Below are 15,342 nucleotides of genomic sequence, written 5' to 3'. Positions count from 1 at the left end.
CTATTGTAAATAGTGCTGCATTGAACACTGGGGTGCATGTATCTTTTTGAATCATGGTTTTCTCTGGATATATGCCCAGGAGTGGGATTGCCAGATCATATGGTAGCTCTATTTTTAGTTTTTTAAGGAACCCCCAGACTGTTCTCCATAGCGGTTGTGGAAATTTTTTTTTAATATTTCTTTCTGTGGTTGGTTGAATCCATGAATGCAGAACCTGTGGATATGGAGGGCTGACTGTAATCATTGCTTTTTTCCTATATGACATTAAAGCCCAGGTTGCAGACTGCATCTAAATAAGGCCCAGGGAGGGACTGTTGGTTGTACTTCAGTTGAACAAATCTTCTAGGCCCATGTTACATCTGACATAACAAAACCTCCAACCACATTCCTTAAACACCCATATGTTTTGCCCTGAGCCTAAATCGCTTCTTCCTTCTTCCCTTGGGATGAGATGCTATAGAAGGTATAGGATTTTCATAGAGATCATTATATTTTTAGAAGGATTGGGTCACCCACTGTTAGCTAGGCTCACTGGCTAGCCTACCTCAGCCATTCTCACCAAACTATGTTTGCAAAGGGCTTCTCTGACCAGCCATGAGTTAAATAAGTTCTCTCTCCAAAAGGCATGTGGTGAACATCGGACTAAAATGTGAGCCTGTTGACACAGTCGTTCAAGGGCCGTCTCAGGAGTCCTGTCTAGCCAGAGGATCCATTCTCAGTCCGATGCAGAGGGGCAGTGGGAGGCTGGAGATTCAGGCCTGGGGAGGCTGCATGTATTTCCAAGCCAGTCTAGGGCCTGGTGAGTTCACCTTTGTGGAGACACATCCAAGGTCACACCTAGAGTGAACGTGACCTCAGTCCACAGAGACTCAGACCCGAGGTGGGCATACAGGGGCAAGCTCCAAAGCAGACAGGAGTGCTTGCTTTTCCTTGATCCACTCTTATCAGAGGCCCTGACCTGCAGGTGTTTCAGAAAGGATGATTCACCAACCCAACTTTCATCAAGCAAAACACCCTTCTCCCAGGCTGGACCCCCATCCCTGAGTGGAGAAAAGTAAGACACACCATGTGTAAGGTCTGCATTTTCCTGGGGGCATCTAGAAGTCCCTCCCTCTCCCCTCTGGGTGTCACCTTGGCTGTGGACCGTGGGAGAATGACCCTTGATAGATAGCATCTGGACACTGGTTCTCCACAGCCCCGGATCAGCAAGCCTGGGCCTTGAGAGGAGCCGTACAGAGACTACAGGAAATCCATCCAGTCTCCTCCCGGACAGATTCTTCTGAGTAATTTCCACAACATCGAATCATTGTTTTAGGTCATTTTCACTTCAGCAGCTGATTTTCTTCCGGAAGGAAGATGTTTGGGCCCCTTTAGAATTCGACTTTAAAACTTCCCTAATCGTTTTATTTTTCCTCTCTGCTTTACAGCCTTTGTTTATTTTAACTTTAAAGAAAAGACAGATTTTCTCTAATAAAAACAATACAGTCCAGATCTGCTTACTCAAAGACTTTATTGTGAAGGGCTAGTTCAACATACACAAAAATCTCTTAAGAAAAACGGAGAGAAGCTGGGAGAAGAAGAGAAACGTTTGTTTGACTTCCACCCAAAGTATGGTTTTTATGGTCTTTATATTTTATCTGTTTGGTTCCAACTGCTCAACTAATGTTCTTGGAGATGAAAACTATTGTGCATTGAACACAGTGGCCCTTGAGGACTTAAGCGTGTTGGGTTTAGAGGTAACCTGTGTGGTGCAAATAACGATGACGTGTAGGTCCCCGGTGACCCCCAGAATTCCCTGAGCCAGGTCAGTCTGGAAAGATAGCCAAAGAGAGGCCCTGACCTCACCCCGCATGTTTTGGAAGCTGGAAGAGAGTGCCTGGCAGTGCTGTGGAACTGACACTTAGAGCAGACTTCCTCGGTTCATCTGTAATCCATTTTGCAATATCAGAATATTTGTCTCCTGAAGATGGACCTGCCATTGTTTCCTTTAGTTGGCTCTCTAGACACATAGCATTTGCACACTTTGGTAGTCTCTAAAATGCATGTCTATTAAGAAGGTGAGGGATTTCCCTGGCAGTCCAGTGGTTAGGAGTCCACGCTTCCACTGCAGGGAACACGGGTTTGATCCCTGGTCGGGGAACAAAAATCCCACATGTGCACAGGGCAGCCAAAAAAGATGAGAGTTTTCCTATTCTAGCCCAGTTTCCTCCTCCAGACCTTGTTACATCTTAACATTTCTGGAACCCAGCAGCCTCCACACTGGTCACTTACCTGAACAAGGAATACAGTCTGTTCAAATATAGCCCCCTCCTAGCCTGGAAGTTTATATGCAAGGATTTTGTTTTGTTTTGGTTACAAGCATATAAATCAAATGTAATGTAACCAAATATCTTTTAAAACCAGCCTCTGTCTCTCTCTCAGTCAGGTACAACTGCCCTGTTCTTTGCTGCTCAACAAGGACATAATGATGTTGTGAGATTTCTCTTTGAATTTGGAGCATCCACTGAATTTAGGACCAAAGTAAGAGAATTTTCTTGATTTTATACCTTGTTGAAGAATTTCAGCAGTCATGAGTTTTCATTTCTCTTCATCTATAGTATGAATTTTTGCTTTGCTTTTTACAAGATTTTCAAGCCTAAGAAGGTGGGTTTCACAAGGTTAAATTGTAATGATTCAGGGGTAGTCCTAGGAATCCAATTCAAAACACGACATTTTAACTTTGGGCTCACAGTTGGAGAACGCGGGGTGGGTGGAATTGCTTAGATTCTTTCTTGTACTGGTAACTTTCTACTCTGGGACACTAAATTTTGTTATCAGGATGGATACAGTAGCAGGTGCTTTATAACTTTCCCTGTTTTCATATGCTTTTTTCTGCTTCAAGGTTAATCCCAGTACTATGATAGGAATTGTTGGAAGTATTAAGCCAATCCTAGTGAATCTGAGAGATTTCTAAGGAGGGTTTGGCAGACAGTTTACTTTCTGAAATGTCCTCACTGAAATATATATGATTACAGTTTATATAGTTGGGCAAGGAATTGGGGTTCTTCCTTTGAAGAAGTCATTGATTCTTCATGTTTGACATGTGGATAAGAAAACTGAGGCTGCAGAAAGATAAATTTTGTGTTCACAACATGACCTTTCATGATAATGCTTTGTAGTAAAAGAATTTGAACTGCCATCACATTGTAATTGAAAACTTATTTCTGTCATAAAAAATTACTTCAGTCATAAAAAATTCCTGAAAATTTGCCCTAGTTGGAAACTTTTAGGTTTTCTTAATTTATTGTATGTGATATTTTGATATCAAGGCGGTTTCCAGTGGAGTTTTTTTTTTCCTGTTAAAACACTATTAAGTAGATCTGAATTTCAGAAAGGGTTTCTGTCTTTTCTAAAACCTACTGTTGGACTGTGTACATGCCTCCAGACATGCTGAATATAATATACAGTAATCCAAAATACATGTGTACCATATTTTATATTAAATATCATTTTATTTTTAATTATAAAAGCGATACAACTAAAAATAAAAAGTTCTACAAACCTGACTCAACTCTGAACTACGTCAAATGATCGTGTGTGACCACATGGCTGCTTCGTTCTTCTTGGCTAACAAGTTAATGCTGGCCTTTGAGCCAGTTTGTGCTGTCCCAGACATCCATGGAACATGGGACCCAGGGCGAGCAGTTCCACATGTTTCCATTAGGTCAACTGCAGGTGGCCAAGAGTTTTCCATGGGAAGAAGACAGTGTCAGGAGGCTTTGAGTTTTAATATGATCCTGTCATCAAAACTGACTCTGTGGGCTTCCCTGGTGGCGCAGTGGTTGAGAGTCCGCCTGCCGATGCAGGGGACACGGGTTCGTGCCCCAGTCCAGGAAGATCCCACATGCCGTGGAGCGGCTGGGCCCGTGAGCCATGGCCGCTGAGCCTGCGCGTCCGGAGCCTGTGCTCCACAACAAGAGAGGCCGCAACAGTGAGAGGCCCGCGTACGGCAAAAAAAAAAAAAGAAAGAAAGAAAAACCAAACTGACTTTGTGTCAACTGTTCTCATTGTAATTGAACCTACCAAACTGACTTTGTGTCAACTGTTCTCATTGTAATTGAACCTACATCTCCAAAAATGTGTTTTTTAAAATAAAATGTATCAGCTCTTCTATGACAATCATCATGTTTTATCTGTTCTCTAAACCCATTAGGCAAAAAGCTGGGAAGATTGACACAACAAAACTTGGAAACGTTGGTGCTCGTTGCTGCTAATAGCTTAATAAGCAACTTCTTAATGCCCACCCGCCTCCACCTCCACCCACCCCCACCAGCCTCAGCCCTCCAGTCTCTCTCCTCCATTCCCCACCCTTCAAAGTGCAGCTCTTCCCACCACACAGCCGGGCCCTTGCTGAAGCCTTACGCAGCCATGTGCATCCCCCAGCACCCTGCCTGCCTGTGAATGCGGGACCATGTGCAGCAGTGTTTCTCCAAGGGAGGCCCACCTGCCTCCGGCACCTCTCGGTCACCTCACATGGCTGGTCAAATGCCTCTTTCTGGGCCTCGCTCCAGACCTACTGAATCTGAGGGTGCGGCTGCGAGGGTAGCCATTTTGAATAAACACTCTATGCCCAGATTTAGAAACCACCCTATCTTATATCTATGACTTGTATTTTAGAACCAGATTCCACGTTCTTCGATTGTTTACAATTGGCTCAAATGTCCACAAACCCATTCACAGAGCCAAAGAAACAACACAACAATCCTAGATGGGAAAAGAGAAAGCCTCAGCCCAGCACCTGAGAAAAACCATTAAGGGCTTCACGGACTTCCCTGGTGGCACAGTGGTTAAGAATCCGCCTGCCAATGCAGGGGACACGGGTTCGAGCCCTGGTCCAGGAAGATCCCACATGCCGCGGAGCAACTAAGCCCGTGCGCCACAACTACTGAGCCTGCGCTCTAGAGCCCACGAGCCACAAGTACTGAGCCCGTGTGCCGCAACTACTGAAGCCTGTGTGCCTAGAGCCTGTGCTCCACAACAAGAGAAGCCACTGCAATGAGAAGCCCGTGCACTGCAATGCAGAGTAGCCCCACTCCCCGCAACTGGAGAAAGCCCACACGCAGCAATGAAGACCCAATGCAGCCAAAAAAAAAAAAAAAAAAGGGTTTCAGTTGACCACAAACTCAGTGAGTCAGTATTTGGTGTGGTTGGCTTAAAAGCTAATTCTAATTTAGGCACAGAGATAAAAGTAGAGGAGATGGAACCAAGGAATGTCCCATCAGGCCACATCTACTTTGCAGTGCTCTGTTGAGTCCTAGCGCCCACGTTTTAAAAGAGGTCTGGACAAATTGGCACGTGTTCAAAGGAAAATGCAAAACAGGAGAGTGAGAAGCACATGGAATAGGCTGCAGTTATCCCCGCTTTCAGTGCATGCAGATCTTGTCCCATGAAGGCAGGGGCCCAAGAGGGCTACTCCCTAAAAACACCTTAATCTCAGAGACCTACAACTGGGTGGACTCACGGGGAGAAGCCAATGTTTGTCAGTTGGGTCTCTGGTGAGACCACAGGAGATGATTCTGGTGATTCCAAGACACAACTGATTGGTACAGACTTCCTGTTCTGTTTCCTTTATTGAGAGGCAAAGAGATGATTCTGCGTTTGACATGAGAAATTTCTAAATTAATTATAATAACTTAGCAAATAGCTGTAATATATCTCAAGCAAGCCACCCCAGTATACAACATAATGATGCCCTTAAGATGAACTCTGTCATGATTATAAAGAAAAAGTAAAAGAGATAAAAGAGGAAAAGTGAGTTTGTTATTATGTATGGGAAATTCCTTTCCAAAGTTCTCACCATGTGAAGAGCATCTGCTCGTAAGATTTGTGCTCTCACTGTTTCTAACGCGTTTATACTTCTCATGACCGCAGGACGGGGGCACTGCCCTTCTGGCCGCCAGTCAGTATGGGCACATGAAGGTGGTGGAGACCTTGCTGAAGCACGGAGCCAACATCCATGACCAACTTTATGTGAGTGTGTTTCAAGGGGGCTCTTGGGGGACACTTGCTCACTCCCTTATCACACATAGCATCGCAGTCTAAATTCCGATGCCAGAAGTGGCATCTGATGCAAAGTATTACAGTTATCAGAGAACTTCAGGGGAGTTGTAAACAGTGTAGAATGATAGAGAAATTAAGAAAGTTGGTGATTAAGATACGACCCGTGGATTTAGGCATTAGGATATATGTATTAAAAGAGCAAAACACTCAGAGGTCACCAAAGAGACCAGTACTGAAGTCAGAATGCCAAGGGTTAAGAGAATGGGAGGTCAATGAGTGATAGTAGAAGGACAGCACTCACCTGAGAAGTATTAAAACAAAGGAGAAAGTTGACGTAAGATAGAAGTTTCACTCATTAGTTATACGCTCCTTTCCTTCTTGACAACCATAGACAATATAAATGCATTTCTGTTTTACTGGCATCATAATCAAAGATGTCATTAAAGATGTCAATCTACTGTATCATTAAATTTTTTTTCCAGGACCAAAAGCATTATGACATTTAAATAAAAATGTTCCTGACAACTTTATCCACCCTTCCAAAGTTCAATACCTATGAAATGAGTGATGGGGGAGGATCCTCTGGTAACAACCCTGTTGAGGACTTGCTCCAGAATTTCTTTTCTGATCATCTCATGGATCTAAAAAGAACAGAAGAACCAATAAAATATTCCTTGGTGACCTTCAGCTTACAATTGTATCAATGCATGTTAGGCAGAATAAAGAACAGTTTGAATATGGGTTAAAAAAAAAAAAAAAAGAAGTGACGTCTGAGACATCAAAGGAAAAAGATAGAGTTAACCAGGTGAGCTTTTTCTATGTAGAAACCCATAATCTTATTTACCCATCTTTGCTCTGCCTTTTAAGTCTCTTGCACATATGATATATTTCATGTACCTATGTAATTAAGAGCTTCAAAAATAATCTGATACATACTTATTTGTAACACGACAAGCCCAGTGTATGGACTTGCTGAAAACCAACACAAGTCCTCCTGTTGTAGAGTTATTTGGAAGGAAGAACACAAAAAAGGAGAAATCAAGTTATTTGGAAGAGAAGTGAGGATGGGTGAATGAAGACCTCTGAAATACATGCACGCCATTGACCCTGAAAGGCATTCACTGCCAGTGTGGGTCTGTTTGCCGCTAATTGGCAATTAGCACATTACCCAAGCATTTTTAATGGTCACTCTAATTCCGTAGAATTTATGGCAAATGTTATTCTTGTTTTGGAGGAAAAAATAAAATATGGGGAGATAAAGTGACTTGACAGTCTCATGGTGAAGAGTGGAAGAATTCCTGCTTCCATTTGTCTAGGAACCATATTTTAGGCTATTGTACCACTAGACATGAGCCCTATGCCCAGGGGTGCTATACTTTCATAGACATGTAATGAGATGTGTAGGTGTGAACTTTTCCATTTGAACACCCTTTCCAGAGTTTGCACAGATACCTCTGACAAATCACCAGCCTCTTTCCATAGAAACTAGCCTTAGGCTTTGCACTTCAAAATCTGTTACCACTCTGTGAACCTGTAGCATTCCTGGTTCAGTGACTAAACTACTTGATTGTGGTCTGAAGGAATGATTCTCAACTCTGGCTGTCCATTAGAACCAGGGAGCATTAAAAAAAATTCCGCTTCCTGGGCCCACCCCTGACCAACTAAACTGGAGTCTCTGAGGGCAGCTTGGGCAACAGGTGGTTCTGACATGTGGCCACATCTGAGAAACAGGGGTCTGCAGCTCTGTATTTCTTCAACTGTATATAGTGAAGTTGTATCTGAGAGTGTGTATGAGTATATGTATGTGCAGGTTGAATAGGAAGAGCCCCTGTCTTTGGAAAAGGAAAATGGGTTATTGTTTTCATAGCATTACCATTAATAGTCAGCAATCCAAATTGACTGTGGGTATAGATTTTGTACTGTTAGATAACATTCTTCCATAAGGCTCCTTGAAGCAACACTTAATGTTAGAAATGTAGAGCTTGGGGAGATCCCATTCCCATGGTAAATTCCTCTCTGTTATAAGGTAACCTAGAAATTTCATGCACCAGAACTTCCATTTTGTATTAAGACTTTTACCCTTACCTGAACAGTCCAAATATAAATGTTTCCATTAAAAACAGTTGAAATACAGGGCAGGGGGCAGGGAGTGTCAATGATTCTTGAAAACTTCTAGGAACAGAAATGTGTGACGCACAGTAAAAAAAAAAAAATCCAATGCATGGAGATCCGTTTTGGAAAATTCCTAAGAGTTATCAGCTGCTAAGGGCAGGGAAGACTTTCTGTGGCAACACAGTAAGGAACAGCTGAAAATTGTATCCCCATATCAAACATTTGCTTAAAAATCTGTACAGGCTGAGACTTCCCTGGCGGTCAGTGGTTAAGACTCCGAGCTTCCACTGCGGGGGTGTGGGTTTGATCCCTGGTCAGGGAACTAGGATCCCACATGCTGAGTGGCACGGCCAAAAACAAAGAAAGAATCTGTACAGGCTGATTACTTTTTTAATGATTGCGTTGAGGGCAGTCTGGCAGCTCAGCTGACCCCCACTGGAAATTCAGCACCCTCTGCCTGGTTGGACTTGTAGGGAAGGTACTTTGATCCTGTGGTTAATGTTCCTGACTGTGAGGGGTGGTAATTAGCTGGGTTAAGTAGTTTTCCACTTAGGTCTGAAAGTAATGAGGCTCACTCTGTCCTGTGAATGCTGCCTGTGTGAAGTAAGCACCTGGACAGGAGGTGTGCTCTCGACTGACCGATGTACTTGCTGAAATTAACCAATGATACGTCTTCAAGATAAAAGAAATGCCCAAAAGATGTACAGGCCCAGTTAAAAAGAAAACTAAAGAAAATTGGAAACAAGCACTTGCTTTGGGCTTTTTATGCACGACTGCTTAGTTGTGTGTATAGGTATTGTTGGCGTCTGCCGGGCTGGCATGGAGAGAATTCATGGACATTCTTACCAGGGTGGGTATTCTGGAAGCATCTTGTGTTTTAAAGCTTAGAGGAACTGCATGTTGGGAGAACATGGATAAGGGAGCACGAAAGAGAAAGGAGTAGGGAATATCTAATTAAAAGGATACTTTTCTTTCCCAATTCATTAGAGCACAGAAAATAGATTTGAGGGATTTCTTTTTTGTTTTCTATTAACAGATTTTTTTGTTTGTTTTTTAATGAACACTTAAGCTCTCAGTGACAAAAGGACTGCAATGGAAAATTGTATTAAATGTGTATGTTTTTTAAATCTAAATACAAGAGGGTGGACTCTGAGATCATGCAACAAAAGCAGAAGGCAGCTAATGAGAAACCTATGCAGACAGAGGAAAATGATGATTATTTGGAAAACCTAAGTTTTCCAGCTAGATGTACCATAAGCTGTATGACCAAGATTTTATAGAGTGAACAGTCATTACATATGTCGTAACTCATCCTTATACAACTGTCTATTTTAAACTTTACCTTTCAGCCTGACTTAGTGTGATGTTTTAGAATGGTTCTTCAATGAAGAAAACGCCACACATGTTAAAAAGGGGGGGAGGGGAGGAAATAAAAATCTAATTTCTTTTATAATAAATGTGAAAGATGACTTGTTAACACTTTCAATTTGCTATCTGTCAGGATGGAGCCACCGCACTCTTCTTAGCTGCCCAAGGTGGTTATTTGGATGTGATTCGATTACTGTTGTCCTCAGGAGCGAAGGTCAACCAGCCGAGGCAGGTAATGTTTGCGCGTGCGCATGGGGCGGTAGGCGGGGCGGGCCTGCGGTCCTGCGGCAGCACGTGCCTAAGATAACCAGTCTCTAAACCCTTTTGCCTCTGGGTAAAAGTTCATCTTTGATTAGGGTTTTCCCTGTTCTTTGCCTTGGGCTCACCCGAAAGCATATGAAATCAGGCCGACACCACTATTCAGGATGTTTGGCGTCTGAGGACAAGTACATACTCTGCCACCTCCTGTTCAAATAAATGATGGCTGTACTGGGGTCAGGAGAGTAGGCTAGCCTGGAACGTAGGTAAGTAGAGGCGGGTCAGGTAGCCTTGCCCTTGCTCAGTCTCTCTGTTGATATGCTGCCTTATCTCTTACCCACCACTTCTTGTGCTGAGCCAAAGAGGAGTCCATGTTCTTGGAATCATTACTGGGTTCCACCTTCATCTCTCACCATTACAACACCACTGAGACTTCATTTACCAAAAGAAGTTGTTATCTGGCAAATCAATTAACTGATACTTAAAGGAACAGGACTACAAGGTAATAACAGGCCACATTTATAAATGATAAAGAACCATCCAAATGTAAGGTATTATAATTAGCCTCTCATAACTATTTCTGCACTAATCCATTTGTTTTTAACGAAACGTTTCAGATTAAGGTAACAGTACTTTAAAGGTAGTTTTCTAGGGAAAAGCCAAGCTGATAACTTACCAGTAAATGACATGCAGGCAGATTCCCACTGTCATGTGGCCTGATATGGGAAGACCTGTATTCTCGTTAGTGAATAGCTATAGGAACCTTAAGGTCGGCCTGAGCTCTTGGCCACAGGCTTCTTCAGACTTTAGAAATCCAAGTGCATAAGGAACGTGAGAAAAGAAAGAGCCTTTGGGCAAAGTGGATTGGAGGTCAGGAATCCTGAGTTTTAGATCCAACTCTGCCACTAACTAGCTGTGTGGTTTTGAACAAGTAAATGAACCTCTCTGGACCTCTGTTACTTTATCTGAAAATTAGAAGGCTGGACAAAATGATCCTGATAATATCTTCAAGTTCCCAAATTTTGATAATTGTTTTATTCAATGTTCACTCTGTATTTCTTGAACACTTGTCATGTGACAGACACTGCTATGAATATAAGATCATAATTTTAGAATTTTAAAGATGTTCTTAGGTTTGGATGGCCCCAGTAATACTCCTGGGAAAGGATGCTTTTAGAAAAAAATAGCACTTCCATACCTTCCAATGTTGACATTTGGGAATTGGAATTTAGGATTTTCTTGTTGGTCCTTCTTATTTCGAAATCATTGATTGATTCTGAATCAGAGTCTTCATTTTTGAAAATTAATGAAAGGAATTTATTTTAGATTGCTTAAGTTTGATTTGGAGGCCATTATTGAGGGTACCACTGCGAATTTAGAAACGAGAGATTATCGAGATGGTCGAGTCTCTCTGTACATCTGGCACTTCAAAAACTCTGGTTGTAAAGATGCATTATTTGTATGCCTAAGGTACTGTTTGTAAAAAACCAAGTTGACGTAAGAGATCATATTTCAAATGTTGCCTGAATTATGTCCATTTAACCCTAAATTGAGTAGTGTGATGGCATTAAAGCCAAGAAGTTGAAGCGTAAGCCATCAGGGCTTCCCTGGTGGCGCAGTGGTTGAGAGTCCGCCTGCCGATGCAAGGGAAACGGGTTCGTGCCCCGGTCCGGGAAGATCCCACATGCCGCGGAGCGGCTGGGCCCGTGAGCCATGGCCGCTGAGCCTGCGCGTCCGGAGCCTGTGCTCCGCAACGGGAGAGGCCACAGCAGTGAGAGGCCCGCGTACCGCAAAAAAAAAAAAAGAGTGAGCCGTCAGTGCCGTGGTAGCCACAACACGCCGCAGCTGTATTTCATCCCTCAGGAGTGAGGATAACCTGGGCAAAGTGGGCGACCCAGCCTGGGAACGGGAGGAGCCCACCCTTAGGTCAAGGAGCAAGTGACATGCCCTTCCAACAACTACATCTAATGCAACTGTTTGGAATTGTGAGTGTCCAGATCTGAAAAGATTGTTATTTAGGGAGAGGTGTTTTATAAAATACGAATTGCTTTAAGGGGGAAAAGTGATGAAATTTTTCCTTTTCATAGAGTGCCAGTAACCCCTTTGTACCCTCACACCATAATCTTTTTACTACCACAAGCTTATAGTTAAAGGTGATCTAGCTAGGTCAGACTAGTCCAAGTTCTGTCTTCTGTAAAAGAGTAAACTTTGCATATTTAATTCCATTCCAAGAAAACAAGAAGTGTCAGAAATACAGCAAAAGTGCTATCAACCCCAGCTGACTTTGTCACAAGTTATGAAGAGGTTAAAAAAAAAGTCTAATTAAAAGTTTCCATTAAAATGGCCTGTACGTGGTAGACGGTTATATAGGTAGGACATTTGGAAGCCAACGTTTTATTCTGAAATCTCAGCTGCCACATTGAATCACTGTCAGAAAATTCTTGGATTTACAAAATAAGGACAAGGATATTTGCCTGGTTTAATTTCTTAATATTTTTAGATAAATCTGATTTCTAATTTTTGCTTCACCATTCCAAGGAGTCCTGACATTTTATGGTACACTGTGCCAGGATGTGAATGAAGCTGCATTGAAATTATTCAGCTAACATTTGATCTGAGCTTCAGGGAACCTGAACGGTAGTAGAGATGACTTTTCCTTGTAATTCTATCACTGAAGAACTAACTGAAAACCTTCTTAGTACTCTTGTAGAAGGAATCCTATGCATAAAGCAAGCCATAGGCAGATTTTGGATGACTAATTTCTTTTTTTTCTTTCTTTCTTTTTAATTTTTTATCCCTGGAAAGACTAAATTACTGTTTTGAAACTTGAAAATTTTCCCTTCTAAGCTGTCCTGAATAAAGAGGTCAAGAGTCACAGACATAATTGAAATCCACAGTCATTTAAAACCTCATTTTCAGTTCTTTCTATGTGTCCTCACCAAGTGGAGTTGATGTGACTCAAACCTTTTTAATCACTAGCTGAGATGGCTAGTTAGTCTGTTTTCCTACCAACAAAATGCTTTGACATATACTTTTTCCAACTCAACTCACGCAGCCCATTAACGTGATGCTTTTATAGAGTGGCGAAGGTCGGGCTCTGTTTACCTGGGGCTGAGGTTGGCCAGTCATCACTCATCTCTGTCTAGTCCTCTTAATATGCTAATCAGCATTTCTTTGAAGCCTGACCGAAACGCCATCTTATAAAATGCCTTCTCTATCAGAAGCCTTGGTTTGGACTTGTATGCAGAGATGCTGGGACCCAGACAGTATCCTTTCTCCCAGGTTGTAAGCTTGGAGGGGAACCCAGTGGTGGGCAACGGGCAACATAGAGTCAGCAGATGGGTGCAGTGTCCTGAGGGTTCCGAGAAGGGAGCGGACCACAGTAGGGAGGCCCTGCTGCTTGCATGCCCTCTACTCTCAGAAAAGCCACGTTGACCGCCACAGGACACCCTGTGGCCTGGGCAGAGTGCCCATAAGGCCTGGAAGGCTGCAGGGCATGGTGATCAGTGCCTGGGAACTGGAACAAGGCTCCGATACAGGGCCCGGGCTCCTGAGCAGGACAGGAGGATTCTAAGAGCCAGCTAGGAAGCCAGAGCCACGTCTTGGGGCTGGGACTGCAGATGGGGGAAGTGAGCAACTTGGTAGTTACAGGGATATGGATAAGAAAATGAAACACAGTCCCAGTTTTGCTCATGAACTGTATGACCTTGAACAAATCGCTTTGTCTCCCTGAATCTCATTTTTTTCATCTGTAAAACCATGATAATGATGGTACCTTCGCTACAGGAATACTGTGAGAATTTAAAAAATAAATAATCCCTGCAAAACTCTTCATGCAGTGGCCAGTAAAAACCGAGTACCTAGTAAATGTTAGGTATGTTATTATCATTTCTATTCCGTCCAGGCCTTCCTGGAATAGAAAACCCATCAGAAATCAAGGCTGCTCTCTTTCCCTCGTAAGCCAAGTTGTCTCTGTCATCTCAAAGTCCCTTCTTTCCTCTCTTTCTCTCTCCCTACTCCTTTTCATTTTGATCAGCTTCCTCTGCCTACGTATCTTGTATGCGGTCCCCAAGTTTGCAGCTCAGACTCCCAGACTCTTGGCGTAGCCATGTCACTGTCGCAGCTCATCCCTGCCCTCCAGGCCACAGTGGACTGGCTGGCCTGCCCATCCTCAGTCTGATCACTTGTGGCTGGGAGAATGGGTCAGGGTGTGGGCAATGCAGGCATCTAGTAACATCTTTTACAGATTCATTTGCTGGACCAGGGACACAGAATAGAGGGACCCAGTACTGAGAAATGGGCTCCAGGGCTGGTAGCAAAGGTGTCTCCCTATTGAACCCCCCTGTGTTACTGATGAGGTTCCTTATAATCTCTTGAACCCCCAACTTAGAATAGAATTGGTCCCCAGCACTTGCTGTCTGGCTCAAGCCTGCAGGTGAAGTAGCCTAAGTATAGGTACCGAAAGGCAGTAGAAGGAAAGAGTTAGTGCCACTTAATACACTTATTGCCATGGGAGAGAATGGCTTTATGGTTTTAATTCTTTTTTCTAAATCATCTTTAGGAGCCTAAATAAGACCAAAAAAATTTAGTCTCTAATACAAGTCACATCATATACTCCATCTCATGCTGTGACCTCGCTATAAAAATATATTAGAGGAGACTTGAAAATATTATCTCAAATGGAATGAGGGAATAACAGAGCTGGAAGGAACTGCAAAAGTCCCCTATTTAACCATCCATCAGGCACTAGAAGCTGATTGGGAATCAGCCACTGTCAGGCCTCTCCTGGCGTGGGGAACTCATTACTACCTCATCAGCTCATTCAGTCTTTAACCAGCCCTCCTTATCATTCCTTTCGTACATGGAGCCAGTGTACCACTTGGTATGCAAAATAAATTTTTTTCCGCTTGTCATGCACACAAATAGTAAACAACAGCTGTCATAACCCCAGTGAATCCCATCTTCTTCAAGCAAAGTGTTCTATTTCTTTAAAAAAAAAAAAGTGCAGCTGAGATTGTAACTTCTACTTCATGACAATTTCTTTGATTTAATATACTTTGAAACTGTATATTTTTGTCAAGAAGTATTTTAAAACTTACATAAATATTTTCAGACGTTTTTCCTACTCCGATTCTCTCCAAAGCTCTACAAAAAAGAAGCTAAATCGACTGAATTGTCCTCATTTTTATTATGAAGCCGTCTTCACAATGAAGAAGCTGACTATTGTAATAGAAGGAAAATATATGACAAGGCAGAAATTGAGGTGTACGGAAGAGGAAAACCTGTCCTCTTCACAAACTAGATAATCAACTGATAAGTAATTGGATCTGACAAGAGTTCTCTAATTCACATTCAACTTCCTGGGTTCAAAAATCAGCTTTGGAGAAGTAAGCACCGGTAAGGAAATACACAGGTTTCTCCCAAATCTCATTTTCCCAATCGTTCCTACCTGCTCTATCAGTTATCTCACAGGGTAACTGGGAGAATCAAATTAAATAAAGCACATGGAATGCTTTGTAGACAAAAGTACAAATTAAATTATTTACTGTTTTTCGTGATAAATAA

The 15,342-nt window shown here is 42.6% G+C and overlaps 1 protein-coding gene across 3 annotated transcripts in view; it reads left to right on the top strand.

Annotated features, from left to right (window-relative positions):
• Positions 1–15,342, top strand: part of ANKRD29 (ankyrin repeat domain 29) — a 44,454-nt gene that overhangs the window by 15,554 nt on the left and 13,558 nt on the right. For all 3 annotated transcript variants that reach the window (XM_060028796.1, XM_060028798.1, XM_060028797.1), the window contains 3 exons: positions 2,422–2,520; positions 5,911–6,009; positions 9,653–9,751. In XM_060028796.1, the coding sequence (XP_059884779.1) occupies positions 2,422–2,520; positions 5,911–6,009; positions 9,653–9,751 (297 nt within the window). The remainder of the gene's footprint in view (positions 1–2,421; positions 2,521–5,910; positions 6,010–9,652; positions 9,752–15,342) is intronic.

The sequence above is a fragment of the Delphinus delphis genome, chromosome 13, assembly GCF_949987515.2.
Source record: "Delphinus delphis chromosome 13, mDelDel1.2, whole genome shotgun sequence".
NCBI classification, from domain to species: Eukaryota; Metazoa; Chordata; class Mammalia; order Artiodactyla; family Delphinidae; genus Delphinus; species Delphinus delphis.
This window is presented reverse-complemented; position numbering and strand designations above follow the sequence as displayed.